The sequence below is a fragment of the Rhinoraja longicauda genome, chromosome 14 (genome assembly GCF_053455715.1).
Source record: "Rhinoraja longicauda isolate Sanriku21f chromosome 14, sRhiLon1.1, whole genome shotgun sequence".
Taxonomy (NCBI): domain Eukaryota; kingdom Metazoa; phylum Chordata; class Chondrichthyes; order Rajiformes; family Arhynchobatidae; genus Rhinoraja; species Rhinoraja longicauda.
Genome location: NC_135966.1, coordinates 42695349 through 42710056, shown reverse-complemented (window position 1 = coordinate 42710056; position 14708 = coordinate 42695349). Strand labels below are relative to the sequence as shown.

At 43.7% G+C, this 14708-nt stretch overlaps 1 protein-coding gene across 3 annotated transcripts in view; it reads left to right on the top strand.

Moving 5' to 3' along the window:
• Positions 1-14708, top strand: part of LOC144600231 (polyadenylate-binding protein-interacting protein 2-like) — a 36309-nt gene that overhangs the window by 13256 nt on the left and 8345 nt on the right. Inside the window, exons 4-5 of one of the 3 annotated variants that reach the window (XM_078411777.1) lie at positions 6183-6226; positions 7916-12103. The exons of 1 other annotated variant lie outside the window; for it this stretch is intronic. In XM_078411777.1, the coding sequence (XP_078267903.1) occupies positions 6183-6226; positions 7916-8252 (381 nt within the window). In that variant the 3' untranslated portion in view covers positions 8253-12103. Of the gene's footprint in view, positions 1-5218; positions 5249-6182; positions 6227-7915; positions 12104-14708 lie in introns of those variants that run through there. One more of the 3 variants, XM_078411779.1, reaches the window with a different exon arrangement.

Sequence of the window (14708 nt, the reverse complement as noted above, 5' to 3'; positions counted from 1 at the left end):
TGTATCACTCCATGACTCTATCTTCCTGTTCCTTCCCTCACTGGCAGGTGGCACTGGGAGTAATCCAGAGATCACTATCCAGCAGGTCCTGCTTTTTAACCCTTTTTGCCTAACCCTATATTCATCCCTTTTCCTACCCATGTCATTTGTGCCAACATGCATAACGACTAATGGCTGCTCACCCTCCCTGCAATGTCATGCAGCTGCTCCGAGACATCCTGGACCCTGGCACCAGGGAAGCAACACACAGTCCTGGAGTCTCATTGCTGCCACAGAATCTCCTGTCTGCTCCCCTAACTATAGAGACGCCTACCACTATGGTTCTGCCTGATATTTCCCTTTGCTGCTGTGCCTCATAGCCAGGCTCAGTGTCACAGCCCTACTGCTACTGCTGTTTCACCCCTTAAGGGTCATGCCCCCAACAGAATCCAAAAGGGTATGCCTGTATTGAAGGGAAATGGTCACCTGCACTCTCTGCTCCCTTTCTTCGTGGTCACCCACCTATTCTCTTCCTGTACCTTAGACGTGAACATTTTTCTATAACTCCTCTCCATGAAGCTCTCATTCTCCTCAATGATCCTGAGCCCATATCAGCTGCAGCTCCAGTTCCTTAACATGGTCTGTATGGAGCTGCACCTTGACACAATACCCATGGGTGTAGTCATCAGGGACACCAGACGTTTGCTGACTTACCACATCTTGCAGGAGGAACATGGCACCAATCTACCTGCCACCATTACTGAAAACTACCACTACCAAAGGAAAAAATAGCACAATAATCACACACAACAATGTGGAACAGCAGCACAGCATACTACTGCTGCCTTACAGGGTTAGAGGCCCAGGTTTGAACCTGACTACAGGTGCTGTTTGTACTGAGTTGGCACGTTCTCCCCGTGACCACGTGGGTTTCCTCTGGGTGTTCCAATTTCCTCACATATTCCAAAGACATGCAGGTTTGTAGCTTAATTGGCCTCTGCAAAATTGTCCCTAGTGTGTTGGATAAAACTAGTGTATGGGTGATTGCAGGTCGGAGCGGACTCGGTAGGCCGAAGGGCCTTTATTGACACTTTATCTCTAAACTAAACTAAGTACTTTTACCTCGTGTCCTCCTTAGCTGAGCTTCTTCGCCGAAACCTCTTGAGCGAAAGCATCACATTTCCCCTCAATGCTGCACTTCACCTCATCACAGCCTCTCTCCCAACATGGCCACTCCCATTAGGTCCCTCTGCTACAACTTGCCTTTTTATTAGCTGCTCAATTAGCCAAGTTTGATCACTTGACCAATCCAGCAGCTGCATCTTGAACTCTCCTGCTGCTGCTACAACACTGGAATAGACTCTCTAGTAATCCAATGCCTTTTAATCCAACTATGGTAGTAGTTCATGTTAGTTTTTCAGATTGGAAGCCTGTGACTAGTGGTGTGCATCAGGGATTGCTGCTGGGCCATTGCTGCTTGTCATTTATGAATGATTTGGATGAGCATGTACAAAGCATGATGAATATGTTTGCAGATGACACTGAAGTAAGTGCTATCATCGGCAGTGAAGATGGTTGACAGAAATCACTCGGAGATCTTGATCAGCTGTCCAAGTGGGCAGGGGAATGATGAATTGAGTATAATTAAGATAAGTGTGAGCTGTTGTATTTTGGGATGTCAAAGCAGGGATGAATGTTCACAATGAACAGTACTGTCCACAAGAGTATTGTAGAGCAGAGGGATCTACAATTCCATGTACCGAGCTCACGGAAAGTGGGATCAAAGGTAGATAGTGTGGTGAAGAAGGCTTTTGGTATGTTGGCCTACATCATTCAGGGAATTGAGCATGGAACTTGGGTCATTATGTTACATTCATATAAGATGTTGGTGAGGCTGCACGTGGAGCATTAAAGTATTGTGCTCAGTTTTGATCTGTTATAGAAAGATACCATTACGCTGGAAAATGGAGACTACGAGGATTGCCAGGACTCAAGGGCATGAGCTTAAGGGAGAAGTTGGATAGGCAAGGACTTATTCCTTGGAACGCAGGAGGCCGAGGGGTGATTGCATTACAGTGTATAAAATCATGAGGGGAATAGATAAGGTGAATGCAGAGTATCTTTCCCAGGGTAAGGGAATCAAGAACTAGAAGACATAGGGTTAAGATGAGAGGAGAAAGTTTTAATGGGAACCTGAGGGAGAACTTTTTCCACACAGAGTAGTGGGCATATGGTACGAACTGCCAGTGTTAATAATTGAGGTAAATGGAATAACAACATTTAAAATACATTTGGGCAAGTACATGGGCAGGAAAATATTTAGAGGGATATGGGTCAAACAGGCAAACGTGAAAGGCTTAGATGGGCCATCTTGGTTGCCATTGGACAAGCTGGGCCTGTTTCCATGCTGTTGGACTTTGACTCTTTGGCTCCATTTACCCCTCATATCCTGATACCTTTCACATCTCAATCACTCCCTGATCTAGTCCTACACTGATGTCCTTGCGGCTGCCTCGCTATGTGCAATTTGGCACACTCTCTCCTTTACTCTGACTGTTTATCTCTCTCTCCTGCCCGTAATTTCCTTTTGCTTTTGCTCTACCACTGTTGACCCACCCCTCCCCTTTTGGACACCAAGGGGAGTACACTAGAACAGAGAGTGCTTATCAGCATCTTGCAGGAAGGGACAGTGCATATATATATATATATATATATATATATATATATATACATACATATATATACAAAAATGTGTCTTCAAATAGAGTCAGAGCAGGGCATTATTAATAAAATAACTAAGGTGGAAATTCCTTATTTAAATGCAAATAGCATTCAAATTAAGGTAGGCCAATTAATGGCACAAAAGGAATTAAATAGGCTTAAGTGTATTAGCCATTGCAGAGTGGTTGCAAAATGACCAAGATTGGAAATGAAGTAAAACAAGATAATTAAATTTTGGAGGAAATACAAAAAAACATAAAGGGAAGAGTGGTAGTCTGATAAAAAAAGTATACAGTTGAGTAGGAGAATCTTAGCTGAGGAAATCAAATAGTGAAATCAGTTTGAGTAGTTTATTCTGACTCTGTTTTCTTTCTGTTGACCAATCACCAGTGCCACTAGAATATTACATTAAAAACCGTGCACACTCATTTTGTGAGAGTGGGAGATGTCTAATGGTCCCTAAAAGAATGACGGCAATGCAGGACACAGTATAAATTGAGAAAGTAGTGGTGTCTGTAAAAGGGTGATACATTGACCATTGGGGACTTCAATTTACACATAGATGAGACGAACCAATTGATCAGTAGTAGTAGCAGCGGGTGAATTCAAGGATTTTGTAAGAGATTATTTTATGGATCAAGATACCAAAGAACCAGGAAACGGGCTAATTTTAGAGGAAAGACAAGGAACTGCAGATGTTGGTACATCCAAAAAAAGACACAAAATGTTGGATGAACTATCTAGTTTTGTGTAATGAGAGGTCGTGATTGGTTAATTAAGAGGAATATCAGGGGACAGTGATCATAACATGATAACGTGTTGTATGAATTTGAAACCAGGATTTTAAATCTGAATAATGAACTGGGAAGGTATGAGCGTAGAAGGTTATCGTAAATTGGGAAAATATACTGAAGGCAATGCAACAAATTAGTGGTTAGCTTTTAAAGAGATAATGCAGTTTATATGTTATACACATCCCTTTAAGGCAAGAAATATGAACAGGACATGTGGTCCAGCTGTGTCCATCTAGATTTTTTTAGATTTATTTTAGATTTAGAGATACAGTGCGGAAACAGGCCCTTCGGCCCACCGAGTCCGCGCCGCCCAGCGATCACCGCACATTAACACTATCCTACACACACTAGGGATAATTTTTACATTTACATTTACCCAGTCAATTAACCTGTACGTACGTCTTTGGCATGTGGGAGGAAACCGAAGATCTAGGAGAAAACCCACGCAGGTAACGGGGAGAAAAGAAGTCAATAAAAATAAGGGGAAAAAAGGAAATGACTTCCATTTTCTAGGCCCTTGTTCCCTCATCTTTACTATGGACGTTCAGTCACTCTACACCTATATCCCCACCAGGAAGACCTTAGTCCTCTATTTCTAACTCGACCGCAGAAGCAGCCAATTTCTCTACTAACACTCTCCTTCACCTAGCAGAGCTGGTCCTCACTCCTGACAACTTCTTCAATGCCTTCCACTTCCTTGAAATCAAAGGCGTAGCCGTGGGCACTCGCATAGGCCCCAGCTATGCCTGCCTCTTTGTAGGGTATGTCAAACAATCTCTGTTCCAAGCGTACACTGGCCCTATCCCCCGTACTCTATCGCTACTTTGATGACTGCATCTGTGTCACCTCCTGAACCCAAGCAGAAGCATGGACTTCACTACCAATTTCCATCCTGCACTCATATTCACTTGAACTATCTCTGACATCTCCCTCCCCTTTCTTGATCTCACCGTCTTCATCACAGGAGATAGACTGTCGACTATTATAAACCTACGGACTCCCACAGCTATCTAGACTACACCTCTTCCCACACTCTGTCCTGCAAAGACTATCCCCTACTCCTAATTCCTCCGTCTACGCTGCATCAGTGCCCAAGATGGGGTGTTCCATACCAGGACATCCGAATGTCCTCATCATTTTCGCCACCTCCAATGGGATCCCACCACCAGTAACATCTTCCCATCTCCACCCAAGGCATAACAATTGCTTTCCCTCTTACTCTGTCCCTCCCCATCTTAGTTCTCTGACTAGTTCTACTGTCCTCCTGATTAAATATTACTGATTGTATGCCGTGTGGTCACCTTCCCCTCAGCTAACAATAAACCATTCAAGAGGGCATTGCCCTTGCTTCCCCTCCCCCCCAGTCGCAACAGGGACAGTCCCCCTAGTCCTCACCTTTCACCCCATCAGTCCTCGCAAACAATGCATAATTCTCCATCATTTTCGCCACATCCAATGGGATCTCACCACTAGTCGCATCTTCCCATCTCCACCCCTTTCCGTCTTCTGCAGAGACTGTCCCAGCCGCAAATCTCTGGTTAACTCACCCCTTCCCACCCAAACAGCCCCTCCCCAAGTACCTTCCCCAGCAACCACAGGAGATGCAACACCTCTCCCTATAGCTCTTCCCTCGACTCTGTCCAGGATCCCCGACAGTCCATTCAGGTGAGGCAGAGGTTCACTTGTACCTCCTCCAACCTCATCTACTGTATCTGTTGTTCCAGGTGTGAACTCGTACATCGGCGAGACAAAAGGTAGACCGAGCAAACTTTTTACTGAACACCTTCACTCGATCTGTCTTGACCTACTCGATCTCCCAAACACTTTAACTACCCTTTCCATTCCCATACTGACCCTTCCGTCCTAGGTCTCCTTCATTGTCAGAGTGGGGCTAAATACAATTTGGAGGAACAACATCTCATATTTGGGCAGGTTGCAACCCAGCGGTATGAATATGAATTTCTCTAACTTCAAGTAACCCTTGCATCCTGTCTCTCTCCACCCCTCCCCTACCCTAGTCATCGTACTAGATTTACTGTCCTGTTGTGTTTCATTGTCTGTAAAACTCGTTATCACCGAGCACACAGCCAACAATGGACCATTGTAGGCTCCACCTTTCCTTGATCATCGTAATGTTTTTGCAGATCTTTCATTCATTTGTTCTATATTTCTCTATATAATCATCTATATCTCTCGGTTACCTTTCCCCTGACTCTCAGTCTAAAGAAGGGTCTTGACCCAAAACATCACCTATTCCTTCTCTCCAGAGATGCTGCCTGACCTGCTGAGTTACTCCAGCTCTTTGTGTCTGTCTTTGGTTTAAACCAGCATCTGTTCTTTCGTACACAAGACAGAAAGACAGAAAAAAAGAAAGACATACATACATGCATGCATACATGCATATACATACATATGTTTACATACATATATACAATAAAGGAAAAGCAGTATACCAAGAATTGGGGATATTTCAGCATTCCACTAAAATGTACTGAAGCATTGATAAGGAAAGGGAAAGTAGAATATGAATGAAAATGAGCGAGAATCGAAAGCAACACTAAGAATTTCCATACCTGGGTAAAATGGAAAAGATAAGTGGATCCCTTGCAGGCAGAGACAGGATTAATTTTATATGGTGGAATATGGAAAAGATAGAGAAATTAAACAATATTTTGTATCTGTCTTCAGGGAAGAAGACACAGAAAACCTTCGGAAATATTGGAGAACTACAGGTCTCACGAGAATGAGGAGAAGAAATTAGAATTAGTAAAAACCTAGTATTGGAGAAATTAATGGGACTGAAAAGCAATAAATCAGCCAGCCTGATTCCATGCATCCTTAATTGTGCATGAGCTGGTTGTTATCTTACAAAATTCCAAAGATTTTAGAATGGTTCTGTGCAATTGGAATTTAGCAAAGTAACCTCGCTGCTTAAAAAAAGGAAAGGATAGGGAAGGGGATAGTTGACCAATTAATTTGACTTCCAGTATATCAATAGAAGGAAAAATGCTGGGATCTATTATTAAGAATGTGTATCAGGAGGCTGGGACAATAAAGATAAGGTTGGATGGGAGCAATGTAGATTTATGAAATTTGTTGGAAGTTTTTTGAGTTTACTGCAGAATAGGTGAGAAGAAACCAGTTGATACCTTGTATTTGGATTTTGGGAAGGCCTTCAATAAGGTGCACCACAAAGAGGTTTTGGGTGCAAAATTAGAGCGCACTGGATTATAAGTGATGTACTAATGTAGGTTGAGGACTGGTTAACAAACAGAAATGTGAGAGTGGGATTAAACAAGTCATGTTGAGGTTGGAAGGCCGTGACCAGTGGGGTCCAGATACTAGTGAAGGAACCCCAATGGTTCACATCAGTGATAGGGGATCAAGTAATGCGTATCCAGCTTGGCTGGTAATTAAAAGGGGAAGACAGTGTGGACTGTGATGAGGATAGAGGCATTAGGGAGATATAGGCAAAGAGAACGGATTACACATAATATGCTAAAAATGAGCTCATCCAGTTTTTAAATGGTGGGAGATGTTTGTGTTCAAGGCTCCAGGGTATCCTCATAGCGCTATAATTGTGTGTGGATTTTGAAAACAATTAAGATGCAAAGGACAATGTGGTGAAGGCCAGTGTGCCTGTGTGGCTTCTTTAATTCCTCACCTACTGGTGGTGCCATTTTCAAGGAGCTAAGGACTTGCACCTCAAGGTAGATATTTTCCTCTGTTTCTCCTTCTCTGCTGCCGCCGTTATCAAAACGAGGCCCTCTACTCCTTGTTGATATATCCCTTACCTACAGTGTTTCCAGTCTTTATTTTAAGAGGTTATGAATACGAGAGTGGAGATGCTTTGCTCCAGTTATACAGGGGCCTGGTGAATCTTGTTTACAGATCTAGACCATAGAACAGGAACAGAATGGCTGTGCTAACCATGATGCTCATCTGCCTTTATGTGGCTGATATCCATTTCCTGCAAGTTCATGTGCCTGTCTAAATTCCACTTAAATATTGCTGTCATAAGTAATTTCACTCCCCCCAGCCCAGGAGCATGTTCTAAGCATCTACCACTCTGTGTAAAATTACATGCGTTGTACATCTTTAAATCCCTTAAATCTAAACCATCTAGAATTTGACACTTCCTTCTTGGGGAATAAATTCTGACCGATAGATTCTTTCTTTGCCTCTCATAATTTTATAAATTTCCATCAGGTCTTCCCTCAGCCTCCAACGCTCCAGAGAAAACAATCCAGATCCTTAAACCTCATACTCTTTCATCCAGGCAACATCCTGGCGAAACCTTTGCACCCTCTCCAAAGCCCACACATCCTTATCAGGATCAGAACTGCACACAATACTCTAAATGTAGCTAACTAACGTTTTATACAACTGCAACATGACTTCCTAACTTTTATACTCAACAGCCTGACCGTGTGCCATAGGCCTTCTTTACTTCTATATCTACTGGTGTTTCAAGAAGCAGTGGACTTGCAAGCCAAGATAGATCTCTTCCTTCATCTCTGCCTCGGGCGTTATCAAAGTGAAGCCTTCTCCTCCAGGTTGATAGAGCCCTCATCCACAATTGTTTTCATTTTCCGCACTTCTGCTCTTCCCTGTGTGATTCCTTTCCCTCTGCATGGTTCCCGTTCCTCTGCTCTTTTCCTGTCTGTCTGCACGTTTCATTTCTTTCTAAATATTTCCCATCTCTGCATGCTTCAAAGAACATGTAATGTGAAAAGAACAGATCAAAGCAGCCGATGATCAAGGAAATGTACAATGGTTCATTGCTGAATGAGGGGAAGGTAACAATGAGACATACAAACAGTAAAATTAATCAGGAGGGCAGTGAAACTAGTAGGAGAACTAGGGTGGGAGAGGGACGGAGAGAGAGGGTTGCTTGAAGTTAGACAAATCAATACTCATACCGCTGGCTTGTAAGCTGCCCAAGCGAAATATAAGGTGCTGTTCCTCCAATTGGCCATACTTGCACCTCCTCCAAACTCATCTACTGTATCCGCTGTTCTAAGCCTATAAATCGGCGAGACCAAGCGCACACTGGGCGATCGTTTTGCTGAACAGTCCGCCCAGGCCTACGCAATCTCCCGGTTGCTAAACACTTTAATTCCCCCTCCCATTCCCACACTGACTTTTCTGACCTGGGCCTTCCTCCACTGTCAGAGTGAGACCCAATGTGAATTGGAGGAACAACATTTCCCTCTTTCTGCAGGTACGGGGTCGAAGGGCCTGTTTCCGCACTGTATCTCTAATCTACACTAAATAAACTAAACAAAACCACTTGACCGACTGCCATAACTCTTTCTTTTAATAATTGAAGGAAAATAAAATATCCTACATTGCCTTATCATGTTGCTGCTCACCCTCTTCTCCAAAGCCTGCACTTTGCCCTCTTCCGACATTTCCAATTTCAATACAAACCTTCTCAAAATAGCTGCAAGAATCTCCTGCGCAGTGTTATAGTCAGAGTTGTACAGCATAAAACATGCCCTTTGGCCCACCATATCTATGCTAATCATCATGCCTATGTATGCTAATGGTGTGGCGACCAGATTAGTACACAATACTGAAAAGTGTGGTTCAGTCAATGTGTTGTACAAACTCTAATATGACATCCCAACTCATATACTCAATGCCTCAGTGATGAAGGCAAGCATGTCATCCAGGTACCTCACTACCCTGTCCCCAACCCTGGTTTAACTTCCAAAAATGCTTCACTTGACAAAAATTGATTCTTTCCTCTGACTGGAAGAGTGAATCACGTCACCGTGTCCAACGTATCGGTTATACTGCCTCCTAGTGGTATTTTCTGTGAGAATCCAGCCAATTTACATCTGAATGAAACTGGTGACGTTGTTTACTTGGGAACTCCTCCATCTAGGGACGAGTGTTTGCTAAAATAGCATTTACAAAGATTAGTTTCAAATTCAAATTAAATTCCATCAAGAATCACTTCTATCTGAGAAGCAAGCTAAAAATTAGGAGGGCAAAAAAGGGACAGGAGATAGCTCGGGCAGATAGCATGAAGGATAACCCCAAGAGAATTTATGTATCTAAAGGGAAAAATGGTAATCAGGGAGAGAATAGGACCCCTAAGGAATCATGATCCTCAATTAATATTTCTCCTCTTATTACTGTGAACAAAGCCCTGAGGACTGGGGAACCTGGGGCAGTCAATGGAAGGGTCTTGAGAGCAGTCAGTATGACAGCCGAAGAGGTGCTGAAGATCCTGACACGTATGAAGGTAGACAAGTCTCCTGGGCCTGATCAGAGATGTCCGAGGACACTGGGGGAAACTAGAGAGGAGATTGCAGGTGCCCGGGCTGAAATTTACGAGTCATCATTAAATATGGGTGAGGTGCCAGAAGACTGGAGAGTGGAAAATGCTGTGCCTCTATTCAAGGACGGCTGCAGGGAAAATGCTGGGAACTACAGGCCAGTGAGCTTAACATCTGTAGTCTGAAAGTTACTAGAAAATATTCTGAAATATAAGATATACATGCATTTAGATGGAGAAGGGCTGATTAGGGATAGTCAACATGGTTTTGTACGAGGTTGTGTCTCACAAACGTCATTGAGTTCTTTGAAGATATCACCAAAAAGGTTGATGATGGCAGAGCTGTAGATGTATAGATGGACTTCGGCAAAGCATTTGACAAAGTTCAGCATTGTAGTCTACTTTGGAAGGTTAGATTGCATGGGATCCAACGGAAGGATGTTTTTTGGACCCGAGGCCTGTGACTCAGGGTTCAGTGCTGGGCCCATTGCTGTTTGGCATCTATATCAATGATTTGGATAGGAACGTACATGGCATGATTAGCAAGGTTGCAGATTATGCTAAAGTGGGTGGTATTGTAGATAGTGAAGTTGGTGCCAGGGGCTATGGGGAGAAGGCAGGAGAATGGGGTTCGGAGGAAGAGATAGATCAGCCATGATTGAATGGCGGAGTAGACGATGGGCCGAATTGCATAAATCTGCTCCTACCACTTGTGAAAAACTAGACCCATTACAATTTGCCTACCACCACAACGTGTCAACGAAGGATGCAATCTCACTGGCTCTCCACTCTGCACTGAATCACTTGGACAATAAAAACACATACGTCAGGCTGTTGTTTCTAGACTACAGCTCAGCATTCAATTCTATCAGCCCCTCCAAGCTACTTACCAAGCTCACAGAACAGGGTCTTTGCGCATCTCTCAGCAACTGGATCAACAGACCACAGTCTGAATTGGCAGCAACACTTCTTCCACAATAACCCTCAGGACGGGAGCACCTCAAGGCTGTGTGCTCAGCCCCCTGCTCTACACTCTATGCTCACCACTGTGTAGCCGGACACAGTGCGATCTCCATCTTTAAGTTCGCCGATGACACCACTGTTGTTGGACGAATTACAGATGATGATGAGTCAGAGTATAGAAGTGAGATCGACCGACTGACCAAATGGTGCCAACACAACAACCTGGCTCTCAATGTCAGTAAGACTAAGGAACTTTGGTTTAGTTTAGTTTAGAGATACAGTGCGGAAACAGGCCCTTCGGCCCACCGGTTCCACGTCGACCAGCAATCCCCGCACATTAACACTATCCTATACACACGAGGGACAATTTTTATTTACCAAGCTAATTTAGCTACATACCTATACGTCTTTGGAGTGTGGGAGGAAACCGAAGATCTCGGAGAAAATCCACATGGTCACGGGGAGAACGTACAAACTCTGTATAGACAGCACCCATAGTCAGGATCGAACCCGGGTCACCGGCGCTGTAAGGCAGCTGCGCCTCCGTGCCGCCCATTGATTGTGAACTTTGGAAGAGGAAGGATGAGGACCCACAAACCTGTCTATTTCGACGGGATGATGGTGGAAAGAGTCAAAAGCTTCAAATTCCTGGGCATGCATATTTCTGAAAATCTTTCCTGGACCCAGCACACTGATGCAATTATAAAGGAAGCCCATCAACACTTCTATTTCTTGAGAAGATTGCGGAGATTTGATATGTCAGAGAGGTTTCTCTTGAACATCTACAGGTGTACAGTGGAGAGCATATTGACTGGTTGCATCACGGCCTTGTTTCCATTTCTTCTATCCAGAGATACTGCCTGTCCCGCTGAGTTACTCCAGCATTTTGTGTCCATCTCTGGTGTAAACCAACATCTGCAGTTTCCTTCGTACACAAGCTCTGAACTACATAGACTTCGGGGCATTGGTTTTGCACTATTATTGTTTATTTGTTTTTATGTGTATGTATATATATTGTTTATAGATTACTATGTTTACATATTCTGTTGTGCTGCTGCAAGTAAGAATTTCATTGTTCTATGTGGGACATATGACAATAAAACACTCAAGAGAGTATTGTGTTCAGTTTTGGTCACCATGTTATAGGAAAGATGTTGTCAAGTTTCAAATGGTTCAGAGAATATTTACCAGGATGTTTTCAGGACTCGAGGGACTGAGCTATAGGGAGAGGTTGAGCAGGCTAGGGCTTTATTCTTAGAGGTGTACAAAATCATGAGAGGAACAGATCTGGCAAACGCACAGAGTCTCTTGTCCAGAGTCGGGAAATCGAGAACCAGAAGACATAGGTTTAAAGTGAGGGGGGAAAGATTTAATGGGAACCTGAGGGATAACTTTTGTACATAAAGGGTGGTGGTTGCATGGAACGAACTGCCGTAGGAGGTAGTTGAAGCCGACAGTATTGCAACGTTTAAGAAACATTTGGACAGGTACACGGATAGGGCAAGTTTGGAGGGATATGGGTCAAAAGCAGGCAGGTGGGACTAGTGTAGATGGAGCATGTTGGTTGGCGCGGGCAAGTTGGGCCGAAGGCCCATGTTGTATGACTTGATGACTCGAAGAACAAATTTAGTATTCTGCACAAGTTGAATTTGTTTGTTATAGTCATCCTTTAGAATCATAAAACTTTTCCTACTTAATGTTTGTACCTTGTAGGTTGCTCCCGATACAATCCACATTATTCTGGTCGCTCTGTCCTGCAGATTAATCAGTCCTGCATGGCTGCAGTCAGTATTATAACCAATCCCTCAGTGGGCAAAAAGCCAGTCAGTCCATCACGGGTTCTGATCTCCCACTCCCTCAATCCCTTGATCCATTGCAGTCTGTGTTATGAAAGTACTTCACAGGAAAGGAGACCCAGGATTTAGACCCAGCAGCAGCAATGTTTTCCACGTCAGGCTTATTTATGAAATAGAATCAGGTAGTGATGTTCCTTCTGCCCTGCTGCTCTTATACTGCCATGTAGTGGAGATTTAGGGTTTGGCAGGAACTACCAAATTAAGCCTGGGTAAATCTCTGCAGTGCACCGTGCAGGCATACAATGTGATCACGGTGCACTGATGGTGAATCGGGGTGGGGGATAAGGGCAGAAATTAAGTAATGGGTGGAGTGCCATTCAAACACACTGCTTTTCCCGAATAGTCCATCCCCACCTTCGCTGCTTTGAATTTCTGCAAATATCACCCATTCCACAATAGGTTTATTACATTATTTTTTCCCCAGTGTTTCATTAATTAGAGATTCACCACCTCTAGGAATGTGGAAACAAAATCAGTTGGGTTCTCCTGAAGGGAATCAGAGGGGCAACTGAGCAAAAATAATCTGCCTGGATTGGCAACAGCTCTGCTGAAGACTGCAAGAAATTGCAGAGAGTTATGGATGTACCCCAGTCCTCCAGACAGATCAGCCTCCCCACCATTGACTCCAGCTACACTTCCAGCTATGCCTCAGGAAAGCAGTCAACTCAATCAAGGACTTTTTTCAGTGTAGAAAAAAGGAACATGTAGATGGTGGTTTACACAAAAGGACACAAAGTGCTAGATAACTCAGTGGGTCAGGCAGTATCTCGGTAAAAATGGATTGGTGAAGATTCAGGTCTGGACCCTTCTTCACACTGCTCGTAATGGGGGTGGAAAAACTTTTCTACCACTTTTTTGCTCATTGCACGCGCTCATTGACTTCTTCTGTTGGACAGAAGATACAACATCTTGAAAACACACCACCAAATTCCAAAATAGTTTCTTCCCCGCTGTTATCAGATTACTGAATGGTCCTCCCCTGAGCTAGGGTATAATCCCAATCTTCCAACCTACCTCATTGCAAACCGGGGACTTTACTCTGCAACTATAACACCATAGCCTTTCTCCTCGCCCCTCCTGTACTTGCATATGACTTGATTGTACTCCTGTAATGAATGATGTGACTGGATAGCATGCAAACCAAGCTTTACATTATCTAGGTACACCTGACAATAATAATAATCCCAAACCCTCTCCGTGACACCAGAACGGCAGATAGGTTCGCCAGTTGTGAGCTAACTAATGACTTGTGGCTGAATATATCCCAATATTTCCTGTGTTTTATATCTGCTGCCATGCACTGCTGCCACAGCTTCAGCTTCAGCCCCCAGGTCCCCCTCATTTTAAACATGTCTTTTCCTTCCATTGAACCTCATTTGGAATTTTGTTTTTGCCAATGGGAATTCATTTAGTTTAGTTTAGGTTAGTTTAGAGATACAGTGTGGAAACATGCTCTTTGGGTCACCGAGTCCATGCCAACCAGCGATACATTAACACTATCCTTCACACTAGGGACAATTTACAATTGTACCGAAGCTAATTAACCTACAAACCTGCAAATCTTTGGAGTGTGGGAGGTAACCGGAGTTCCCAGAGAAGTCCCACGCGGTCACGGGGTGAACGTACAAACTCGGCACATACAGCACCCGTAGTTAGGATCGAACCCTGGTCTCTGGCGCTATGAGGCCACACATCCACCAGATGCGCCACTGTACTGCCCTATTTCTAATAAATTCTATTAACCTAATGCCACCTGACATTAAAATCTTCTTGCCACTTTATAATGCACCATCTTCATTGTTACTATTTTTGAATTGTAAGTTACACTGTTTGGATTTCTAGCCCCTAGAAATCCTCAAGTCACCCCTCAGGTTCTTATTAAATCATTCCCCTGCTCACCTTTAACCTATGTCCTCCGGTTCTTGATTCCCCTACTCTGGGTAGTCCTAGCCTGCCCAACCTCTCCCTACAGCTCCATGTAAATCTTCTCTGCGCTCTTTCCAGTTCAATGACATCATTCCTATAACAGGGTGACAAAAACTGAACACAATACTGCAAATGCGGCCTCAGCAACATGTTACACAACTGCAACATCCCAACTTCTAT